We start from the raw sequence: 24,641 nt of genomic DNA on the forward strand, positions 1-24,641 counted from the left end.
CTGTTTACCAACTACAGTAATTTATTTATTACGTTTTCTTCTATAGCGCACCCATATTGCACAGAGCTTTACAGAGAATATTAGATCATTCATACCAGGGTCTGCCCCAGTGGAGCTTACACTCGATGTTCCCCATCACATGGACACAAGTATGTATTTGTGGTGTGGAAAGAAACCAGAGCACCTGGAGAAAACCCATACAAACATAAGAAGATACAAACTACACACAGATGACTGGGAATTGAGTCACAGCTAATTGGGTATAAGACAACCCAATAGCCATCCAAATCACAATGTCACTGGGTACTTTTACATCAAGATCAAACAGCCACATTAAAAGACATTTAAACACGTATTACATATTTACAAATCTGTTTATAGACATACAGATGAAGTAATAAAACTGGGATATGGCAAGTTAGTGTCACTATTAGGCAGGCCCACTTGAACTAAATGAAATAACCTAAAAAGTAGTCCATTTGAATTTGGGCAATAACCTCCACTTAATGGAAGATTATCTTAACATGGCAATGCCATTTTACTTTATTATACTGCTACTGATCTTTCAAGCCACCTGTTTGCCTTGTGTTGGTAAAAACACTAAGGGGCCAATTCAATTAAGCACAAGGGCCCATTGGCCCCTGTGTGATGTTAGGGTACACGCATTTCCGGATAATATGGTATTGTAAACATTAGGTTTTCACACCTAAAAAATAAGCAATGTTTTAGTGCGATAACTTCCTGCGGAGAATTATCACACAAGGCTCCTATGGGACCTTATCTCTAATTAAATCTCAGCACAAATGAATATTTGGTTAGTAGAAGTAGAAGGAATTTCTGCAGTGTTAAATGATAAAATCATGGCAGCCTTTTAGGAGGCTCTTAGAGCAGAAGCTCTGTCTAAATCCACCCATTGTCTCTTTATTACTATATGGGTTACATAAGTGGTTACCAAACTTTCTTTAATTACGGCACCCTAGAGTATCAGAATTCTTCTCGTGGCACCCCTAGGCCAAACGTTTGTCATCCTTAGGGTCAGCTATGTGCTGGTGGACAGGTTTGCGCCTCTGTATGTCCACATATTTTGTGATTGGCAGCCACTAACTCTGGTTTTGCCTACCACGGTGACCATAAATAATAGAATTTGGACCTGTCTTACCAACCCATGGCACACCGGCAAGAACCCTGCGGCATCAAGTTTGGGAACCACTGGGTTACATAATTTACTTCTACATAGGAAGATATGTTTATTCTTACAATTTTTATTATGCAAGGACCATTACTAAAGATGAATATTATTATTTATATACTAATTGGAACTGTATTTTTCAAATATGACCGTATTTGGTTCCCATGGATTGTTTCTTCCTATTATGTTGCTGGAGCGAGTGAGATTTCAGATGATGGTGGGTTGGCACCTGGCAGGATGGCACAATAATGCTTTGGTATGCTGTTTTTGTTTGAAAATTTTCTGCTGTATTGTATAGTTGAAAATGTATTTTGCACAGATATTTACATTTTTTGGTACTGGGTATGACTATTATTAATGTGCTCCTATGGCACTGGCTGTATAGCATATTTTTAGGTCTGATTTTTTTTGGGAGGGTTTTATGAGGGGGTGGGGGGGATTTTATTTCTTGTATTGCTTTCATAAATAAACTCAATTTAAAAAAAAAAAAAAGACGAATATTATGTTTACCCCTTGAAGAGCATTTTTATTTTCTCCTTAGAGACAGTGATTGCATATTTTGTCAACATTCATCATGCCTACATGATGGAATGTCAGAATTCATCATATCGACATGATTAGAATGTTAACAATACGTTCCAGGTGGTCAGTGGGTCTGGCTGGTCAAGCGGTGGCTTCCAGGTGCGGCGGCAACGTAATTATGACTTTCTGGTCATTCCCTAGCAGTTCCGGCAGCGAGTATCCCTAATCCTCCCCATAGTGCCTAACCCTCCTGTCCGACAAACAAACCATAACACACAGATCCATGCAATGTTGACATTTCACACGTCGACATTCTGAAAGATGCCGAAATTTAATATTAAGAATGCTGAAATACCGACTGCATCCCGTTCAAACACAATACCAGTATGATATGCTGCAGAGGTGCATTTAGACTCAACTAATCTCAAATATGTGAAGTTATTAAAGAGATGTCCACTTCTAACAGTTTATGCTGCCTCCTGGGAGACGCCTTCCTCTTTGATTCTTTCTGAAATCAATATAAAAATGTATGAACCCACACTATATAAATATTAAACAGATCAAATACTGCCGAAAATAAACAAGGGCACAGGCTTCCATATTTATTACAATTATATAATATAAATCTAAAAAAATAAATAACAAACAAAAAAAAAAAAAATCAAGCAGGCTGGAAATATCCCAGAGCTTAAAAATGGTGTGTACACACTACGATATTTTGCATGATTCGCCCGATTTCGGCGCATCGGAACGACAAATCGTGTAAAATATATCTAAATCGTGAGTGTCCAATCACGATCATGATGCCGATGAGCGTACCAGTCCGTCGTATCTTCAGATCTTGCCTACAGCAGGCATGATCTGCCAATCTCGTACACGATGCACTGGAAATCGTTAGGGATGCACGATAGATCGCTGGTCAGATTGGACACTTTTAGGCACCATATCGTGTCCTGGAGTGCCGGGGAGCGTTCAAGTGAAATCGCTCACGATATCGCATCGTGAGCACATTGTCTAGTGTATACGCACCTTTAGACAACATAACAGTCAGTCCAATTAAATGCCCCATTCTCAGTCCGAATTACCAAGTTGTGGACCTACAAAGTTTGATTTCTCCATTAATCTCTGTATGGGGGGCAGGAAGTATGGAGGTGGATGCAGGACTTATCCAAGTGCCTGCTCAAACAGCTAACACCATGATGCCTAGAAAAGAGAAATGTTCCAGATCCACATTTCAGTAATGTCAGTGATCATACGGGGGGGCAAGACTGGGTTTATGTATTTATCAACTGCCTGACTCCTTACTCAGCCTGTGAGCAGGAAGTTGTAGGAGTCCTATGTTATCACGCTTATCTGGTCACAACCTCCATCCATGGGCCAGTAGGAGTGAATCAATCTTATGAAACCATTGGACTCTGAACTCCATATCAGTTGGCATTATAAAAGAGCTCAATGCCTGAGTAGTTTTTGTGTCAATCTGTCCGTCTTCTTTTATTCTTTCTGCTAAAAGATCTTCACCCATGACCTAAAAGGAAAATAATAAATATGTTCGTAAACATCAATGCGCAATTCAATGTTACCATTATCCTTTATTCACAAAAATACACATTCTGTTTAGGGCACTCTGTGGGGTAACTTAAGTGAAGTTGCTATCTATAACAACCAATCACATTTTAGTTATTTTCTAGAATGTACTAGATAAATAATAGCTAGGATCTGATTGGTTGTTATTGGCTACACTTTCCACCTTTAAAAGATTTAGTAGATCTATCCCTACATGTTCATCACAGAATACACACATTTATAGAGACTAGAGGCCTGATTCAGGGATGTACACAAACCCGATTGTTTGTGTACATCTGATGGCGGGGAACCTGTGCATGCGCACAACGGGTCCTGCGAGAACGCTCGCACTGTCCCTTAAAGCCGCAGTCTGATTGACAGGCTGCGGCCGTTTAGGGGTGGCGCTGAGAAGCGTTCCCAAAAACGGGGCCGTGTTGTCCTTGTTTTCTGGGAGTGCAGAGGCCATTATTTGCAGCTACCGACACAGATTTACTGGCCTCGGCAGCGCAGATGAGGCGGTCAATCTGAGTAAGCTTAGGCTAATTTTGAATTGGATATGAGTTTATGTTAGTGCTTCTAAAGTAAATGTAAATCAGAGAAGGTAAATGTCGACACTGACAAAATAAATTCAGTTCCTAACACGTTTCATCGTATTAGGGAACTGATTTTATTTGGCTGGATTGAGAGGGAGCTTTTGGAGACCTTCTGGACACGTGGGGACTGGAATGGGTACCTGAAACTTTGTGTTGGGTCTCAGTCACATTGGTGAAAGCTGGGTATCCACGAGCTTCCCAATTCCCTATGGGTTGTTTATGCCGTATTTGAGCCCGTCTACTACTTGAGAGCTAACTGGCTCAATTTCTCTACAAATTACAACTCTACAAATCAGGGGCGTTTCTAGAGAGGCGGGGGCCCGTGTGCAGTCTCCGACACGGGTCCCCCTCCTCTCCGCCCGGCAGCGCACTGAGCTATGCGCGGCCAGCGCCGGAGTTATAGACTCTAGACACTAGAGTGTTCCCAGAGTCAACAATGAATGCACAGGTCACCGCGGTGGCCATTTTCCCTGTACTGCGCATGCGCAAACGACAGGAAAATGGCCGCTGCGGCCATTTTCCAGTCGTTTTACAGCGCCTGACCCCTGCGCCCGTGTTCCCCACACACCCTGCACCCATTATAGATACGCCACTGCTATAAATCCTTTTTTTCCATGATATTTGGAATACTCAGTGCATTTACGGGGATAAAATATGCCAATAATTAGTGTACAAATTGAAGAGCAGCATAAAAGCAAAATGTATATATACAAATCACAGAGCAAGACAATTCTACAATGGCACTTTGCAAAAAGATTTGATAGAGATAAATCCTTTGTCAGCATGGAGCAAAAATATTATACACAGTGTTTAATTTGACTGCAACAATGTTTGTTTTTTCATCAAATGGAACTTTGCTACATAAAATCATTTGGAAACAGTGCAGGCCTTGCAATCTCCACCAGGAGCATTTTCAATTAAGCTGCTATTACTATTTAAAGACATTGATTATATGAGTATTTGCAAATCGTGTTTACTGTGCTGTACCATTAATTGGAATAATTCCCTATAATATAAATGTACCCAACACTGTGAATTTATATAACCTGGGTTATGCCATGCGGTGTTGCTTTTTATATCTGCGTATACATGTTTTCTGGTATGTTCATATTATTAATAAAGGTGTACTGATAATATAAGCACGGTCACATTATATTTTGTTATATTATTTATTTATATACTGTACATATGGTACATGTATCGACTGAGCATCAGTGGATTGTAGAGCTGTGGTTTGTGTGTGTTTGGTTTCCCTTGATTTTCTCTCTATAAACCGCTGCTTTCGGTTTAAAGCATGTTACTCAAACATCCACAGGGCTGGATATTGGCATAGATAATGACCACATGTGTGGTTGTTCTCCATTACCTCAATGTGCCTGCTGGAACTGTCTGCACATTAATTTTTCTATGCACGTGATAAACTGTAAAGTGTTGAAGAGGTGCTAGAAGTAAAGGCAGCACCTGATTGGACAGACACTGTGGCGACCCAATCAGCTACAGCTTTTACTCAATTCTCTTCTTAAAATCACCCTTTGAATTGTTCTAGATGACTACAGCATTTTCGATCATATCTGTGAATTAGAATTTCTAGGTTCAGGATATCTGTGGATAAAGTCACACTGTTTAACTTTACCTCAGCTAAGAGCATTTTAGATTCTTCCACTAATACGAACTTGCTCAGTTGTTTCTCTATTTGATCTTGTGTGTTCAGATTATTTTCCAATACAAACGATGCATGTTGTGGCTGTATAAACTGCAGGAGAAGTCTGTAAAATGAAAAACACAGGTGAAGCATATCGCTCATAAAATAGCATTACCCATTTTGTTCCTGCAACTGTACTGTGGCTGTTCTTGTGGTCACATACACTGTGCTGAGTAAATCCCATTTGTGGAAAATAAGGACGTAGCCCTCTGCTAGAGTCCATACATGACCAGTATTTCACTTTCTTTTTCCTGCCTGACATTTTTTCATTTAATAGTACTGGCATAGGTTATAGATAAGCTAGTCACTTGTAATTCCCCCACACGTGCGTCTCATATCGCTAACAAGGGCAGCAGTGTAGCTTATGAGATGGTGGCAGATTTGCTTTCATACCACCAAACCCAACACAGAAGAATGTTGCACAGAAATGTCCTTTTCACAGTTATTCAATAGAGTTGCACACCCAAAACAGGATGAGCAAATTTCAATACGACACTAAAAAATACAAATTTACATAGCCAAAATAAAAATAGCATTAGTGAGCTTGTGGTTCTTGTAAATCTGTAAATTTGTTTGCAATGCAGGACTTTTCTTGCGTCATCTATAAAATAGCCAACATGTTTAGGTTATATATGTTATTATAACTAATGTACAACACCTCCAAGGTCTTTGTGTGAAACCATGCACCACTTTCAGAGTACTCCTATTAATGCTTTAATGTGATCTGATCTGGGGCTGGCAAGGTTCATGAATGGAAAGCTGCCAACTATTAGTGTTTGAGGAAGGGTAACGCTTTACAGGTTGACAGATTGGCTCTGCTGCACCCACTTTTTGCAGGTGTTGCTGGGCAACATGTGATATTTTGAGATGGATTCCATATCCAGGGTAGGAAATGACATGAAAAATGTTCATAAGGCTAAGAGGGGCCACGGGACCCATTGATAGAAATACTGGTGAAATAACCAAGCTTTAGCAATGGGACTGGGTATGATATGTTGACATGCAGAATGTCGACACCATAATGTCTAGATGTTTAAACTGTCAACAGATGACATATTGACATCCTCAATGTTATAACTGACATGTCAACATTTTCAGATTCAACACTGTGAATGTCATCTGTACTATTTTAGCCTAAAACTAACTAATTGCAACTTAACCCTTACTGTAATTGTAGCCTAAACCTAATCGCAACCTAACTCGAACCCCAATTGTAGCCTTACCCTAGCTGCAGCCTAACTCTAACCCTAAATGCAGGCTAATGCTAATTGTAGCCTAACCTTAACCACATATGTTAACACTGTTACTTATCGTTCAGATTGTCGAATGGAACCACTGGGACTGCACACAGGGGTAAATTTACTAAAGTGAGAGTTTCTAGAAGTGACTTTTAGAAGAGATGTTGCCCATAGCAATCAGATTTTACTTAACATTTATCTAGCACCTTCTAAGTAATAGCTAGAATCTGATTGGTTGCTATGGGCAACATCTCTTCTAAAACTCACTTCTAAAAACCTCTCACTTTAGTAAATTTACCCCACAGTGTGAGTCTAATACAGAAAAGGGATCCTGTCCATGGTCTACTAGCGCACAGGAGGAAAGGACAAAGGTGCTGCATTAGACTAATAGCAGATGGAGTTTATACCTTGCTCTAATGAATGATGCACATGACCACATCCACAGCTGTTCTTTAGTTGCGGAGTCTTTTGTTGAAGGAGGACACTCATCATTTTCATTACAGTGTCCCTGTATTATTTTAGGATCTCTGCAGTTTAATATGCTCATGGTCTTGAGAGAGCAATTAGAACAATTAGAACTCTCTGAGGATACAGTGATCTTGGAACACTCGGAAATATCTCTGCAGTCACTGGCAGCAAGGAAAAGACCCATGTAGGATTCAGCCAGCCCTATCCAGAAGTGTGGATTGAATGGGTGCAAGGAGATCAGCTGTTGCAGACAGGACACCGCTTCTTGCAAGTTCCCCAAATGGCTGTAAATGGTTACTTGGAGACTCAAGGTTCCCGTCAAGTGATCCGTGTTACTAACTCCTTTTATCTAAAACAGGCAGAAATTAAAAGTTATATCCTGGCAGCTCAGATGCGGTCTCATCAAGTCAGTGTAAAAGTTCACATTGTGATGAAGCAAAATATATTTGGACATATCCACTACTGTCACCATAAGCAATATTATGCTCATCTGGCCATACAAGTCCGGTAGAGTAAAAAGGCAATTCCTGTTATTACACCTAGAACAGTACTTTCAGCTTTATTGGTAGCCCCTGTACTAAAATTAATCCGTATGAATGACCGTCGGACGTCAGCCCGGCGGTTCATATCCCGACGCCGGCAGCCTGATAGCTGAAAATCCTGACAGCGTAGGCAAGTATACTATCCTTACCCCTCTCCCCCCCCCCCCAAACCCTCCCATAGTGGTGCCCAACCCTAACCCATCCCATAGTGCCTAAACCTAACCCCCCTTCCCCTAGCCTAACCCTAACCTTCCCCAGGGGGGTGCCTAACCTTAAGTCCCCCCGGTGGTCCCCAAACCTAACCCCCCCCATCCCCAGCTAAGTGTATACTCACCCCCGGCAGAGGACGATCGGTCTGGCGTCCTCTCGGCGTTCCGACGTCTGGGTTAACATAGGCGTCGGTATTTCGACCCCTATGATAAATCCCTTGCCGGGATTACAGTGTCGGGATTGAGACCGGCGGCCGCCAGTCTCATAACTACATCCCATACTAAATATATGCATGCTGATATGAGGCATGTGCTAGTGACTTAGTAACTAAGCATCACTGGAACCTTACCATTAAACAAAAGAAAAGTACAAATTACTTGTGCAAGTGACATTCAAATATATATATATATATATATATATATATCTATATCTTAAAGTTTCCATTTAAAAAAAAAAAATGCACACACTATAGGCTCTATTCTTCATTGCGTCAAACTTTTGAACCCATTTGATATAATGCTTAAAAGGTGCATAGAGTTTTTACATTTTTTTTCTTTAATGACCCAGACCTGGTAAAGATATATCAGCTTATATCAAGGCATTGAACATAAATGTATATGAATGTAGTGATCATTCTAAATTCAGCACAGGGCAGGTGCGAAAAAGGGGCATGACCACAAGAAAAGGGGGGTGTTTAATTCTTAAGCCACACCCCTTTTCATTACTCTTGGGGGCATGCCCAGCACTTACAAACATGTTGGGCTGCACCCAAGCTCTCTGCTCACTGTGAAAAATGTCATGCGCATCTATTCACTGGCGGTGAGCGCTATACCGCAACTCCCCCACCCATGGGACACTGTGGCCCGTGGGTGGGGACGCCACCCAGCAGGCTGTTTTTTTGGCAGGGTGTCGGCAGTGTGCGGCCATAAGGCCCTGCTAAAACAGCCTAGCGGGAACACTAGAATGTCAGTGAATGAACTTGTGGAGGGGAAAGAGAAACAACTGTGCTATCCACAGCACTATTCATTAGAACAGTGGGGGAGATGTAAGAAGAGGTATTCGTTGTTTTTCCCTTAATTGCGCACGTTAAGTGCTGCAGTTACTGTTTCCCTGCATGTATGAATGCAGGGAAGTGGTCTAAATGACGGAGGCACTATGCGCCTGTCATTATCGATGTTGCCATTAAGCAGACAGGGCGCCAAAGTGGTGTTTGTAAGTTATGAAATGGTCAATAGCACTGACCACTTCTTCCACACCGCCTTTCAAATTTCGCCAGCTGAAGCTGCCACAACTCCGTCCACGTGTCCCTGACTGCATGTCTATGCAGTCTGTGTTGCATTTAAGTCAGCGGTTCCCAAACGCGGTCCTCAAGGCTCCCAAAGAGTTCAGATTGTAGAGATATTCATGGTTGAACACAGGTGAATTAATTAGTACCTCAGTCAATATGATTTAATCACCTGTGCTCAACCACGGATATCTCTAGAACCTGAACTGTTGGGGTGCCTTGAGGACTGCGTTTGGGATCCTCTGATTTTATTTTTGTTGTTGCTATACAGTTGTGGCCAAAAGTTTTGAGAATAACACAAGTATAGGTTTTCACAAACTTTGCTGCTTCAGTGTTTTTAGACTTTTTTGTTATATGTTACTATGGTATACTGTAAAATTACAAGCATTTCAAGTGTTAAAGGCTTTTATTGACAATTACATTATGTTTATGCAAAGAGTCAATATTTGCAGTGTTGACCCTTCTTTTTCAAGACCTCTGCAATTCGCCCTGGCATGCTGTCAATCAACTTCTGGGCCACATACTGACTGATGATCACCCATTCTTGTCTAATCAATGCTTGGAGTATGTCAGAATTTGTGGGTTTTTGTTTGTCCACCTCTTGAGGATTCACCACAAGTTTTCAAAGGGATTAAGGTCTGGGGAGTTTCCTGGCCATGGACTCAAAATTTCAGTCATGCTGGAAAAGGCATTGTTCATCACCAAACTGTTCTTGCATGGTTGGGAGAAGTTGCTTTTGGAGGATGTTTTGATACCATTCTTTATTCATGGCTGTGTTCTTAGGCAAAATTGTGAGAGAACCCACTCTTTAATTATCAGAGAAGCAACTCCACACTTGCATATATATGAATCAGGATGCTTTACTGTTGGCATGACACAGGACTGATGGTAGCACTCACCATTCCTTCTCCGGGCAAGCGTTTTTCCAGATGCCCCAAACAATCTGAAAGGGATTCATTAGAGAGAATAACTTTACCCCCCCAGTCCTCAGCAGTCCAATCCCTGTACCTATTGCAGAATATCAGTCTGTCCCTGATATTTTTCCTGGAGAGAAGTGGCTTCTTTGCTGTACTTCTTGACACCAGGCCTTCCTCCAAAAGTCTTTGCCTCACTCACACCTGCCTGCTGCCATTCCTGAGCAAGCTCTGCACTGGTGGTAACCAGATCCCGCAGCTGAATCAACTTTAGGAGACGGTCCTGGTGCTTGCTGGACGTTCTTGGGCGCCCTAAAGCCTTCTTCACAACTACTGAACCTCTCTTCTTGAAGTTCTTGATGATCCGATAACTGGTTGATTTAGGTGCAATTTTACTAGCACCAAAATCCTTGCCTGTGAAGCCCTTTTTGTGCATAGTGATGACTGCACGTGTTTCCTTGCAAGGTCAAGGAATGGATATGACATACCCCCGGGGGGGTGCCTAACCCTAAGTCCCCCCAGGGGTGCCTAACCCTAACCCTCCCTCCCCCTAACCCTCCCTGGGGGGTGCCTAACCCTAAATCCACCCCGGGAGCCCTAAACCTAACCCTCCCCCCCCCAGCGGCGCCCGGCATCACTACGATCGTGATGCCGGGCGCCGGTCTCCCGGCGTCGGGGAAATGCAGGCGTCTACATCTAGACGCCCGGCATTTCACCCTTGCCGGGATAAGACAGTCGGGAAGCCGGCTGCCGGTATTTAGGCAGTCGGCTTCCCGATTGCTTCCCATGGTCAACAGAGGAAGAACAATGAATTCAAGCTCCACCCTCCTTTTAAAGCTTCCAGTCTAATTATTCTAACTCAATCAGCATTTCAGAGTGATCTCCAGCCTTGTCCTCGTCAACACTCACATGTGTGAACGAGAGAATTACTGACATGTCGTCAGCTAGTCCTTTTGTGGCAAGGCTGAAATGCAGTGGAAAAGTTTTTGGGATTAAGGAGCTCATTCAGACCCGCTCGCTAGATGCGTACGCTCGCACCCAGCGTAAGCAAATTTGGCTAAGTGACGGCAAGGCAGGCGATCGCACGGCAAAGCATAAGCACGACTACTATGTCCTGGCGTGTGATCGCTCAGTGTATGCAGACGTCCACCAGCCTGTCTTAAGACGCCCACTTGCACACGTCATCTCCAGGAAGTGTATGCAACCATCGGTACATTGGGTACCATCGGAAGCAAACGCAGCACTTGAGGTGGACTCTACCCTTTCGCAAGCACTACGATCACTTCAGTGTGAAATACAACAGATTGACGTGTACTATGACGCTGCCTGTTAATTATGCACGCCTCTGAAACGGCGTTGAGACGCTCAGGCGCGCCTGCATTCGCTTGTCCACTCCCCCGTTTCTAGCAGCCAGCCCTTGTCACCACCCACAAATGGCTTCTCCTGTCACTCACTCTGCTGGGCTGTCTATGCGCAACGAGCGAACTCTTCACGATCTTTCACACTGGTTCGCGCACTGCGATGCATACATATGCGTAGAAAGCGACAATCGGCCAGCTACGAGCGAACACATTCTAGCGAGTGGGTCTGAATCAGGTCCTAAGATCATTGTCATGGCAAAGAGGGACTTCGCAATTAATTGCAATTCATCTGATCACTCTTCATAACATTCTGGAGTCTACGTAAATTGCCATCATAAAAACTGAAGCAGCAGAATTTGTGAAAACCAAAACTTGTGACGTTCTCAATATGTTTGGCCATGGCTGTAGTAATAGCACACATTTACAGCATCTCAGGAGTCAAAGGACACATGTGCCGAATATCAGCCACGGGTAACGCTGGAACTTCTTACCGGTACATGCCAGTCAAAACAGCCGAAAGAGGGAGCATGCGATTTGCCAGAAAGACAAGTTAGCATCTCCCTCTTCGGCAAATACAATTTGAACACATTCAGGTAGTAAATGACTTATTTGAATCGATAATGGTCGAAGCAGGACAGAACACTTTAGGATCCTTATACACAATTATAATACATCTCCCTGAGTGTTTCCTAACTCCAGTCCTCGGGAACCCCTAAAGCTGCATACACACACAACGATTTTGTAAACGAACGATTTTAGTAAACTATTTTCGTTCATTTTTTCAAGGGAAAAAAAATGAACAAAAATAGTTTACTAATAATCATTCATTTACTACATGTAATGAACGATTTTTTTGAACTACAAAAGATTTTTGCATATTCCCTTAATGAAAATCGTTGTGTTGGTCAGTCTGACTGAACTACAAACGTGAACGCGCATGAACGATAATCGTTCATCGTTTTAACTCAGAAAGTGAACGATATCATTCAATCGTTCAAAAAAATTCGTTGTGTGTATGCACCTTTACAGTGCATGTTTTACAGATCTCCTAGTTAGTGCACAGGTGTATTCATTACTGGCTGACACATTTTAAAAGATCTACAGGTGGTGCTAATTATTTCACTTGTGATACTAAGGAGATCTGTAAAACATGCACAATTAGGAGGACTGTAGTTGGGAAACACTGCTTTAGAAGCCTTTGTGCCACCCTGGTAGAAATATGTCCACAGAGCAGTATATCAGACATTATACTGTAGGCATTAGAAGCCAGTCATATAAGGGCTGATACAGAGCTGGAGGTAAGCCTGATTTGAGGTACACATGCTTAGGAACAGAGTGTACTCATCTACAGGAGATAAAGAGTCAACATATCTCCCACTTGGGGCTTAATTGGCGTAACCTGGGCGCAATGGGAGATTTGCAGGTAGGGAAAGCCTTGTGCAGTCAGAACTGAGGACTGTGCAGCGTTGTGCGAATGTCTTTATCCACGTTTGCACTAAAAATAGGCCTAGTGCAAGTGTGCCCTTATGATGCTGACAGCTATCAAACTAAGCGCACGGATAAGGGCAATGCTTTCACAGATGCGTACGACTTAGCATACGGGTGAACAGATGATCCGGGATTATTAAAAATTACCCAAATTAAACTATTCAAGACTACAAGATAAATATGATAAAAACTGGTCAACCCCATGTTCCGTCACAAGGTGGCGTCAGTGATGGAATAGGGTAAAAATAAAAGCACACAGGAAACACAAGAATAAATGGACCCACAATATACACTTAAGGGGGAATTTAATTAGACGCGGGACTTACTGTGGGGTTTTGTGCACGGAGCCATTTACTGCTAGTGGTAAGCATGCGACTAGCCCTGCGGGTGCACTTAATGCAGACTACTGCTCGGACCCTCCTGTGTGCATAAAAATCTGCGTTAACTAGTGCTTCCAGGGCTAGTCTCCACTGGTAATGACATAGCTCCGGCCACTTAACCAAGGAGGTATGGCTTACCGCAGGAAAATAGCTACGGGAACTTAACCCAGGAGCTAAAACACAGAGTTAAGTCCTGCGGCTAATTGAATTCCCCCCTTAAAGCTCAAAAGTGAATTGATAGTACATTTGGTAAATACATAAAAAAAAATTAAATTATAAATATTAAACATATACTCATATTCTGGGGTCATGAATGACTTAAATTATTCAAGCAATTTATATGAAAAACAAATTATAGCAAATAATTTAGTGATATCTTTATATATTGACTGGACAGGCCATTGACTTATTTTCTTTTCATAACATAGCTAAATAATCATTCATGTCACCAAAATAATGAACTTTATGCATAATTACTTTTGACTAGGTTTACTTTTGATGTAGTGAAAAAATACATTTTGTTCATTGTCTTTGTAAATAATTCCTTCTTTCTATGTCCTTACGTAGGACCCCTAAATGCTGGTCAGTAGAGAACCACAATTTTCTTGTTTTTCCAATTCAGGATATGCACCTTAAAGGGAAACTATCAAAAAGTTGTATCTTCAAATAGGATGTGAGCAATGTTAAATTGATAAATTTAATTGTATTTTGAATTAAAAAAAATTATATGAAAATGATATTTAAAGCAAAGTTTCTCTCTATATCAAGTCAACCATCCTCATTAATGATTTTTTACTATAGATGAATGTACACAAACGAAGCCTCTTTATAAATGTGTGTGCTATTGATGTTACCTAAAAAACAAAGTTTAAGTGCAACTTAAGGCTTTAAAATGCTTTTAGATATTTTTACCAGTATATCTGCAATATCCAAGGCTTCGCTATATCTCCCCAATCGAATTAAACAGCGGGCTTGGCTTTCCTGGACATCTCTTCTCATTGCGTTGTTAGCTGGTGGCAGTAGTACATAGCAGTCACTGTACTCATTAAACGCTCTCTAAAACAGAAGGACAGACTACAAATTATTGCTGCTGAAATGTCCAGGCAGATGAGAACCGTCCCATTATTAAGACCAGTTCATATTTAGAAAACGTCTAACTTAAAATGATGTGGCTCAAATGTCAGAAGATTATATTGCAAGGACATAGAAATTCTTAGTGGTCAAAAAAAAAAAGATACACACAAGGAAGTATTATCTGAGGTCCGGATTCAGCAACGGACGCCAATGCAATTGCAGCTGCAAAAATATGCCAATAGTTGAAAAGGTTACCCGGGCACAGGGCCCCCACTGCTGCCTTCTCATCTGCGTCCGACGTTGCATACCTGTGTAAACATCTGTAACATCGATGCAGATCAGACGGCCATGCGGCAGGTCTGCGCAAATACTGCAACTCTCCTTGCATGCAGAGAGGTCTGATGCACGCCCATGGAGTAGCATTTAAACAGTCAGACAGGCCTGCGTTCAACTAATCCCCCCCGCCCCCCCAAATGCTGACCTCCTGTCACTCACTTAATGATGGTATCCTCTGTACATCCGTAATGGCAATGTGATCGCAGCGCACATGCAGTGGGGCTTATACGCATTGGCAAATAATCGCCTGACCTGCGTAAATCGCAGAATTGTGTCTGATGTCGAATCAGGCCCTGAAATAATACACAGAATTAAAACATTAGGAGTATGTAAATTGTGATTGGTGAATGTAAACATGAAAGCAAACACTGGTGATTCTGCACCTGAAACGCTTCCTGTCTGTAAGAGAAATCGGCTCTGAATTTCAGTGTTGTAGGCATATCAGCAAAGTCATCATTCTTCACATCTTCAGTAAACCACTGGGAAGAAAGAGGAACATATTAAAGTTGAGAAGAGGATCCCTCTCACCTAAAGCATGCTCCCACATTAACCACTACTTATCTCTCTCTTCCCATTATCCTTCAAGCATGCCCTAGTCTTCCACATTCTTAAGACTCCCTCTCTTGACCCATTCTCCCATGCTAACTACCGTCCCATCTCTCTTTTCCCCATTTTGCCTCCAAGCTCCTCGAGCGGGTGCAACCACTTCACTTCCTTCCTCTCCTCCCACTAGACCTTCTCCAATCTTGCATTCGGTCTCCTCATTCCACAGAAACGGCTTCACGACTCAGCTATATCCTGGTTCGCCTGCTACTTGTCCAACCAGAGCTGAGGAGTCTGTATGCCAAACCTTCAACTCCTCTATTTTACTACTGACTACTGTAGACTCTTAACTAAATGGAAAATTTATATTTTACATACATTCTATTCTAGACTGCAATTTGAAACTTACGGTAAATAAATTAGTACAATACACGTTTTCATTACGGTTCAAATAGAAGCTTAGATCAAGAAACAGAAGAATAATAAATGCATACTATGACGGCAGGAGGAATGAATAATAATGCAGTGTAATGTGTGACTGCTGCATGGGGATGCGGTCAATATCCTGGCGTGCGGTATGTCAGCGCTTAGAATACAGGCGCCAGAAACCCGATACCTGTCAGAATCCCAGCGCCGGCATTTTGTAGGTAAGGACCAGGGTTAGGGGTAGGCACTAAAGGGGTAGGGATAGTTCTAGGCACTGAGGGGGGGGGGGGATACCGACCAACAGTTGTCGGTAAACTAACCCTGTTAGGATTAAAGCAACTTTTTTTGACCACCGGGATCCTGAGCGCCGGCATCCTATACCGAACCCGCTGCATGTGATAACTAGTAATAATAGTAGTGTAGTGGGTGATGACTACATGGGGTAATTATTAGTCTATGGGTGACGGCGGTATAATATTATAATTTTCCATACAGTTTTTTGGACAGAAAACAGTCCTTAAAATGTTGAGAAGAATAAGTTAATTCCTCCTATCAAGTAACTGATTACTTACTTATTAGTTACTGGGAATCGGTATGAATTACCGCCGGACAAAATTTCGGTTCAAATCCCAACAGCGGTTGTCCAACATGGGTGAAAATCCTGATCGTCCCCAGGTAAGTATTTACTAACCTAACCTCCCCCCTAACCCTAACCCTCCTTAGGGGTGCCTAACCCTAACCTTCCCCCCAGTGCCTAACCCTAATCCCCCCTTCCCCGCCGCCTAAACCTAAGTCCACCGAGAGGGTGCCTAAACCTAAGTCCCCCCCGGGGGTGCCTAACCCTAACCCTCCCTTCCCCTAGCCTAAACCTAACCTCCCGAGGGGGTGCCTAACCCTAAGTCCCCAACCCGGGAGCCCTAAACCTAACCCTCCCCCCCTGTGGCTGTCCGCACTCGGCATCCCTTTGACCGGGATGCCAGGCGCCGGTCTCCCGGCGTCGGTAAAATGACAGGCGTCTAGATTTAGACGCCTGTCATTTAACCCTCGCCAGGATAAAGCAGTCGGTAAAAGCCGGCCGTCGGGATTACATCTGCCGGCTTCCCGACTGCATACCAGTTACTGCAGAGCATATAACAGAAGAATAATTAAATAAGTGCAATACATGATGTCACTGCCATGTATACTCCATTACCTAATGCACAATGCTGCTAATCCTTACTCCTGCTCAAAGGCGTTAGATTAGGGGGCCCGTGTGCAGTGACCCCCACCATCATGCAAAAAGGCCACCCTCCCAATATCTGTGCTGGTGGGGACCAGTCCACTATTCTAAAATACAGTGGCATTGCCATCTTTCTGGCTATGTATTTGGAAAGATGGCGCCGCTCAGCACTTAGTAAAGGCCATCTTTCCGGCCATGAATTTGGAAAGATGGCTCATGCACAGATAAAAGCAAAGTGGTGTCCGGCACCAGCTTTCCAAATACAATGCCAGAAAGATGGTCTTTGCTATGATGGATCCATCTGGGGACCCCTCTCCATCAGGATCCCCCAAAGATCTGTCCTTGGTCCCCTACCTTATCAGTTCCTTTGGACTTCGTTACTACCTCTCCCATTCATGTCCTCATCATTGCCCACCTTGCTTACTGTAATCTGCCCTTTGGAACTCCCATCTCACCCCTCTCCAGTCTATACTCAACTCTGCTATCCAACTCCTATTCCTCTCTCATTGCTCTACTTCTGCTGCCCCTCTCTGCCAGTCATTCAATTGGCTCCCTATACCACTAAGAAAGAAATTCAACTCCTCTCTCTCACCACCTACAAAGTTCTATTTCTCCTCGCTCCTCCCTACATCGCCAGCCTCATTTTCTCTCTTCGCTCTGACAATGACTGCCGCCTCACCTCCTCCCTAATCACCACTTCCGTAACTCGCATTCAGGATTTATTCCAGGCTTCTCCCACCCTCTGGAATGCCCTCCCTCTCTCCATTAGGCTTTCATGCAGTCTCCCAACCTTCAAGCGTGGCCTTAAAACACATATTTCTCTCCTCCTCTCTCTATTTCTTTTTCCTATTTTGTCCCCCAGTTCCCATAAGAGCAGGACCTCTCAGCATTAAGTTCTCTATATAATTATGCTAACTGCTCACTGTATTTATGCATCTATATTAATTTATATACTGTCTGGATTAGTCTGTACTTTTGCATCTTGTTGTCAGTTCTATTTCCTTGTACAGTGCTATGGAACCCTTGTGGCAGCATATAAATCAAACATAATATAACTGTATGGAAGTAAGAGCTACATGTATAAGGTTTGGGAGGAAGGAGGGGCGTTATGAAGGAAGAACATCTATATAAGAGTTGGAAAGGAAGAGAAACATCTATATAAAAGAGTTGGGAGGAGGAACATATATAACATGAGAGTTGTGAAGGGGCATATATAAGGATTGGGGAGGAAGTATGTATGTATGTATGTATGTATGTATGTATGTATGTATGTATAAGGCATACCATCCAACCGTCTCAATTTTGGTGGGACAGTCCTGTTTTTTGGGCACTGTCCTGCCATCCCACCTGTATGCTGCAGTGTCCCGTGTAGTGTCTGCTGCACGCAGAGGGCAGCCCAGCAGCTTGGGAAGCTCTGGGCATGCCACCAACATGCCAAAAAATATGGGCATGCCATATCGCCACACACCCAGACCTCATGGCCATGCCCCCAGACATAGGGAAGTATTTCATATGTTGCGACAATAGCAAAAATCCCGCACCTGCAGGGTTTTTGCTATTCAATTACTTGCAGGGTTCTTAATTTTTTGAGCACATCCAGAGCGCAACCAATTTTTCCTAAAAAACATATTTTTTGGAAAAATGGTCGGGACTTGCTCTGGGACACCGCTCCTAATGACTAATTAAGCAATTGGAAGTTCCAAATTAGCTTAGTCCTTAATTACGCCCCTTCCGAAGCGGTGTCTTCTTCCTCCAGCATCGGAAGCCAGGTCTTCTGCAGCAGCGGTGACTGAGTGACCCCCGGTGCGAGTGACTTCCCCACTCGTGTAAATGTATTCCCCTCCTGTAGCCGGTGCTGGGAAAACTAAATCTCCCAGCCACCCAAGCCTCACAGCAGCCGCCTCCCCAGTGACAAGATGAAGGAGGCTACCAGAGCCGTGGAGACGTATACTTATACGCGAGTATATACATATATTTTTTTACGCGTCGCAGGATTTTCAGTTCTGCAACGCAACCACTTTTTAAAAAATTGGATACTGCGGGTATCGGAAGCGCGCATACAAAATTGGGAGCTGGGTTTTTTACCTCGCTAAAGCTTACCCAGAATTAATATGCCCCATAGAGGATGCACAATGTCCTGGTCCCATCCTCTCCAATGCTGAGAAGTATGATAAGCGTTGGGGAAGTAGAAGTAAAATATATAAAGGTTGGGAAAAAAACAGAAACATATGTAATGCTGGGCATACACGGCCAGATAAAATGTCTGTCAGACCGACAGACATTTTATCTGGCAGCCTGCCAGCCGCAGATGTCGCCGGCATACACTGAGATTTCTCTCACAGTGTATCAGCCCGACATCTGCGCTCCGCCCCGGGGGAGTAGACATTTCCCTGTTCCTTCCGTAAGAAGGAACACAGCAAATGTCTGTCGGTCGGCCGCGGCTGGGCATATACTGCCCGATGCGGCCGACAGTTTACCGGGTAAATATCGCATCGGACGGGCATGCTGGACAATCGCCCCCCCCACAAGCTACAATTATCGAGGCGATCCTCCGATATCAGGGGGATCGCCCCGATAATTGTAGCGTGTATGGCCAGCATAAGAGTTGAGGAGGAATACATCTTTATAAATATGCAAGAAAAGAAAATTATTATGAAGTGGCTTCCTCATATTTTAAGAAATAAACCCCTTTATCTGGTAAATAAATAATTGTATTGTCTGGTTGCTTTACAGAGTATGTGACCGGAGTCTTAGTACATACAGTATGAGTTCTGCAACAAGACGTTATTGTGAATTTATAAAATGTCCCCTGGAATACCTGTGATATATTAAACACTTGTTTACTGATATAACCAGATGTGACGCTATTTAATGAAACCTATGCAATGTGGAAACCTGTAATTAGTATGTAAGAAACTATGGGCTCTATTTACTAACGAGTTTGAGCATTTTAAACTCGTTAGGGAGTAAATGTAACAGTTGCAGGTATTCAGTAACAGAAAGTTACCTGTTTTTTAGAATAGCGCTATTTAGTAGTGCTTGTACCATGAGAAGATATGCTAACCTTTATTTACTAACCAACGGAAATGTAAACTTACCACTCGTTTAAGATATCAATTTCTCCAGTCCCTAGCTATGAGTTACACAGCGTTCACAAGCGCTGAGGTCCTGGTTGTAGGCTGCAGTATCTAAGTCCTTGCCCACAATTCACTGCTGCAGCTACTTACCCGTCCCTTCCCTCCCACTCTCCGCCCCGTGGAGTGTACAGCACCCGCCACCTGACCCCCCCCCTCTCTCCCTCTCCCTGCCCCGCAGAGTGCACATCAGACGGCGCCCCCCCTTCCACAACAGCACTTGGCTGTCTGAATTCCAAGGGCGGAATTCAATTGATTCCTGCCCCCATCGCGCCCGACAGAGCTATTCAATTCTTGCTCCTGTCGGGCACGATCAGCTGCCAGCGCTACATTTCAGCTCGCAGCCCCTGGGGGATGAGAGCTGAAATGTGCGAAAACTGACATGTATAGCACCCAAACATCACTTTTCGCGATCGCGCCCAGCACTTTGGTCGGGTTTAGCTGCTTTACGCGCGATCAGCACGAAAATCTCGAACAATTGCATAGTGGCCCGCGATCTCCTGTCACTTTATACGGGAGATGCGGGCCGCGAAAACAATTGAATTCCGCCCAGTGTGTCACATTTGTTGCCCAAGGCTAGTTAACCCTTGCACAACTACAGCTACTTATTCAAATATACAAAATCTGGTCCCTGTGCCCACTTTACCACCCAATTTCATGCCCAAAAGCTTATTGGGCAAGGCCAATTGTAAGTGGGTCATATGTAAGTGACCCCCCCCCCCCCCCACTGTGGATTCCAAGTGTCAAATTTGTTGCCCAAGGCTCTTTAATCCTTGCACAACTACTTATTCAACTGTATTAATTGGTGCCTGTGCCCACTGTAATGCCCAATTTCATGCCCAAAACCTTGTTGGGCAAGGGCAATTGCAAGTGGGACATATGTAAGTGACCCCCCTCTGTGGATTCCAAGTGTCAAATTTGTTGCCAAATGCTAGTTAACCCTTGCACAACTACAGCTACTTATTCAAATATACAACTCTGGTCCCTGTACCCACTTTACCACCCAATTTCATGCCCAAAAGCTTTGTGGGCCAAGCAAAATACAATTGAAATTTGTGTAATAGATAGCGTTCTGAGGGGCCTATTCATCAACACTAAAATAACGTTTTTAAGGACATTTTCCTTAAATAACGTTATTTTGGTATTCATGTAGCCACTTAGCACAGGAGATATCACAGATATCTCCTTGCTAAGTTCCCCTGCGTTAATTTCCACACTCCCCATACATTAGTATGGGGATGTGGAAATTGTGGTATTCATCAAATTCCGAAAATTATCAATTTTCGGAATTTGATGCAGTTACTATTCGCCACTGTGAGGTGGCGAATAGCAGGTGAAACTTACCTGTATCCGCGTGTGCAGGTCCCCCGACGAGTCCCTCCGGCGCTCTGCTCCGTCCTCAGGCTCCGGAGGCTGGTCGGACATGTGTGCTCCCCAGCAGAGCACAAGAAAGTTTAGAAAAAGAAAAAAAACATTTTTTTTTTTTTTTTTCTAATCTGTCATGTGGTCTGCTGGCAAACCACATGACAGACCAGCAGGACGGAGCCGGAGGCTGCTGCGCGGACAGGTAAGTCAGGGGTATGGGTACACAAACTTAACGCATCTGTAGGCAGTGCTGCGCATGCACTGGTTTTACAGATGTAACAGCGCATGCGCAGCACTGTTTCCAGATGCGATAAGGTAGTGTAGGCAGGGAAAAGTATCTATTTCCCGAAAAGCTGTCATCACAAAAATGACAGCTTTTCGGAATAGATACTTATGGAGAGGTGGAATGATGAATTCCACCTATAACTAGCTAGAACTCCATGAGAGTTCTTAAGCTAATTATCTCCAGAGAATTTTTATGTTTAATGAATAGGCCCCTGAATTAGAAACTGGAACCTGAATAAGAGGCTCAGCTCGAATAAGAAGTGAATAAGAAGCTAACTTCAGCCTCGTTGGTGAGATACTGTAAGCGACTATCACTAATGCAAATTTGGGTTCTTTGTATTAATTATAAGTCCTTTTGATCTTGCACTCTTCTCAGTAATATTAGTAATTTGTAAATCCGTAATATAGAAAATGTAAGACCATAGGTGCCCCCATGTGGTTGTGCCCCAGTCCCCATCCAGCATTGTAGCACGGTGCCATTACCTGAGGCTCACACCTCTTGGCTGTGTAAGGCCGCCCTCTCTCCGCCGTTCGATCCCTAGTCTCAGAGAACACCGAGTCCTCGAAGCAGAAATCAGTCTCCATTCTTCTTCCGATCTGTTCCTAATTCATAATAGTAACAATTACAAACCAACCAGCGAAGTCCGACAATCGCATTACTTCCGCACGGAAACACGATACACACCGGCACTCAGCCCGCCCACACACGCATGCGCTGTTCTGCCCTTCTCCGTGTGCTCACCAGCGCATGCGCCCATGTCATGCTGAGGCTGCGCTCTCTGTACGCATGCGCGGCTCTCAGGTACTGAAAAAAAGTTGCAGAGCTGTCACACTCATTATTAACAGCAGCGAGTGCGTGGTGTTACCCGGTTACTACTACATCCAGCTCTCATCGTGGTGACTAATGTTATATTTCGCTGCCAGATATCCCCCAGGGCACCCGCTCCGCTTCGTGGTAGAGAGACACATCTAGAAAAACCTGGATAAGGTAAGTACATAGTCGTCATTTCATTGCACCACCTTATAAATTAGGGGTATATTGGTATATGTACTACTACAGTAGGTGATAATTATATAAAGAAAGACACACACCCCCTCCTGTACAGAATGCTCTGCTCCTGGAGTTCCCTCTTAATTGATGATTGCAGCCACCTGTGGTGAAATACCTGTCTCATCTATTACCTAGCTCAGCACAGGTGTCTGCAATCATACATTAGGTGGGAAATCCGGGAGCAGAGTGTTTTGTACCGGCTAGAAGGGATCATGTTGGAGGGTAGATATATAATTTATTTATTTTTCACTCTTGTACACTTTATTCTTAACTACATGATTTGTGTATATCCAAATATTTTGCTTGTCCCTTTTTGCCAAAATGTTTTCATGATGACACGTAACATGTTCTTAAACTTGTATGTATGGTGATTGTAGGGCCGTAGCTAGGGTAGTGCAGCCGGTGCCATGGCACAGGGCACCACAGGTCAGGGGGCGCTGTTTGGGCCTGTCAATTTTCTGTTTATTATCATTCCTGCTTGTAGCTTCCTCTTATTTCACCCCCAGCATCTCCTGGCCTCTCCTATCTCTTCCCTGGCCTTTCCCCATGAGGCCATGGCCCTTTTTTGGGTGCATTATGTCCCTTTGAAAAATGAGAGGGGCGCCAATGCTCTTTCTGGCACAGGGCACCAAAAAGTCTAGTTACGGCTCTGGGTGATTGTGAAGATGTAATTTTACAGTGTGTTTGATAGGCTGATCAATGTTTGTTCTGCTTTAAATAAGTTAAGTTTATTACCTCTTAACTATAATTATTCCTTCATATGACTGTAGCCATATATTGTGTGTGTGTGTGCTGGCATCAAAATAGATACAAAAATGTAACTAATACCATTATGTACATTATGCAGCTTGCATAGACTTACCATTATCTGCCAATAACTTCGGTTACCTGCTTTCGCCATCAGTGTGGATTTAGTACTGATAGAGCCAGCGTCTTTTACACAGGAGGCGCAGTCGGGCTCCTTTCTTGGAGCACGACTATACCAGCCGAGCCACACCCTCTAGTTTTATCTTAAATAAATTGACTCCATGTTTTTTAAATGCTACTGAATATATAAAACATTGCTGAGTAGTCTAGAAGCAGGCATTTTCTGTGGAATGAAAATGCAGGGTCCTTAGCAGCCCCAGATTTATATGCGTATTCGTTTTAGTTGTTATTTCAAAATCAGTCCTTCCTCTACCCACTTGTCTTTCTTTAGGCTCAGATGTCACCATCTGCTTAAAAATTCCTAGACACACCCTAGAACCTGTTAAACGAAGGACAATAAATTACATTTAAAGTAGCTGCTGTTCTTCCCTACTTTATCTCTATCTAATACCCCTTTTACACCAGAGCAAAAACCTGGGTTTTTGCTGGGTCTACCCGGGTCGCAGCTCAGTGTAAAAGGGTCCCTGAAAAATAACCTGGGTCAAGTGACCCTGCAATCCAACCCAGGTAGCTACCAGGGTTGGACCCAGGTAATGGTGCAGTGTAAACGGTGCAACCCAGGTTATCTGACCTGGATCATGCCTAAAATGAGCAGATTGGTGGTTGTCGAGCATTCACCTCCCACTTTTTATGACCTCACAGATTTAGCAGGGCAGACCTGAGTTCAGTGTGGACAGGGCTGACCTGGGAGTAACCCAGATCAAAGGTGCAGTGTAAATGGGTCTGACCAGGGTTGGAACCATGTCCAAAAACCCAGGTCGGACCTGGGTTTTTGGTGGAAAAGAGGTATAATTCGAGGACAATTTATCAATTAATATTTTCAGGT

General features: G+C 43.4%; 2 protein-coding genes across 5 annotated transcripts in view; one reads left to right on the forward strand and one right to left on the reverse strand.

Annotated features, from left to right (window-relative positions):
* Window positions 1-1,836: 1,836 nt before the first annotated feature.
* Window positions 1,837-22,955, reverse strand: CUNH8orf76 (chromosome unknown C8orf76 homolog). Of its 2 annotated transcripts, none has more exons than XM_088464669.1 (7): window positions 22,930-22,955; window positions 22,321-22,440; window positions 15,249-15,344; window positions 14,368-14,511; window positions 7,215-7,624; window positions 5,501-5,633; window positions 1,837-3,236 (listed from the first exon to the last, which is right to left on the reverse strand). In XM_088464669.1, exons 2-7 carry the CDS (start codon window positions 22,420-22,422, stop codon window positions 3,069-3,071), a joined length of 1,053 nt encoding a protein of 350 aa, XP_088320795.1. In that variant the 5' UTR covers window positions 22,423-22,440; window positions 22,930-22,955; the 3' UTR covers window positions 1,837-3,068. The 2 variants fall into 2 exon arrangements, with proteins under 2 accessions (XP_088320795.1, XP_088320794.1); XM_088464668.1 differs by lacking the exon at window positions 22,930-22,955 and adding an exon at window positions 22,523-22,556.
* MINPP1 (multiple inositol-polyphosphate phosphatase 1) overlaps window positions 22,548-24,641 on the forward strand; it is a 113,027-nt gene continuing 110,933 nt past the window's right edge. Inside the window, exon 1 of one of the 3 annotated variants that reach the window (XM_088464664.1) lies at window positions 22,548-22,825. The gene's annotated coding sequence lies outside the window, so the exon portion shown is untranslated. The remainder of the gene's footprint in view (window positions 22,826-24,641) is intronic. The other 2 variants (XM_088464666.1, XM_088464665.1) reach the window with 2 other exon arrangements.

This window comes from Taudactylus pleione, unplaced genomic scaffold (assembly GCF_031769625.1).
Source record: "Taudactylus pleione unplaced genomic scaffold, aTauple2 ptg001745l, whole genome shotgun sequence".
Taxonomy (NCBI): Eukaryota; Metazoa; Chordata; class Amphibia; order Anura; family Myobatrachidae; genus Taudactylus; species Taudactylus pleione.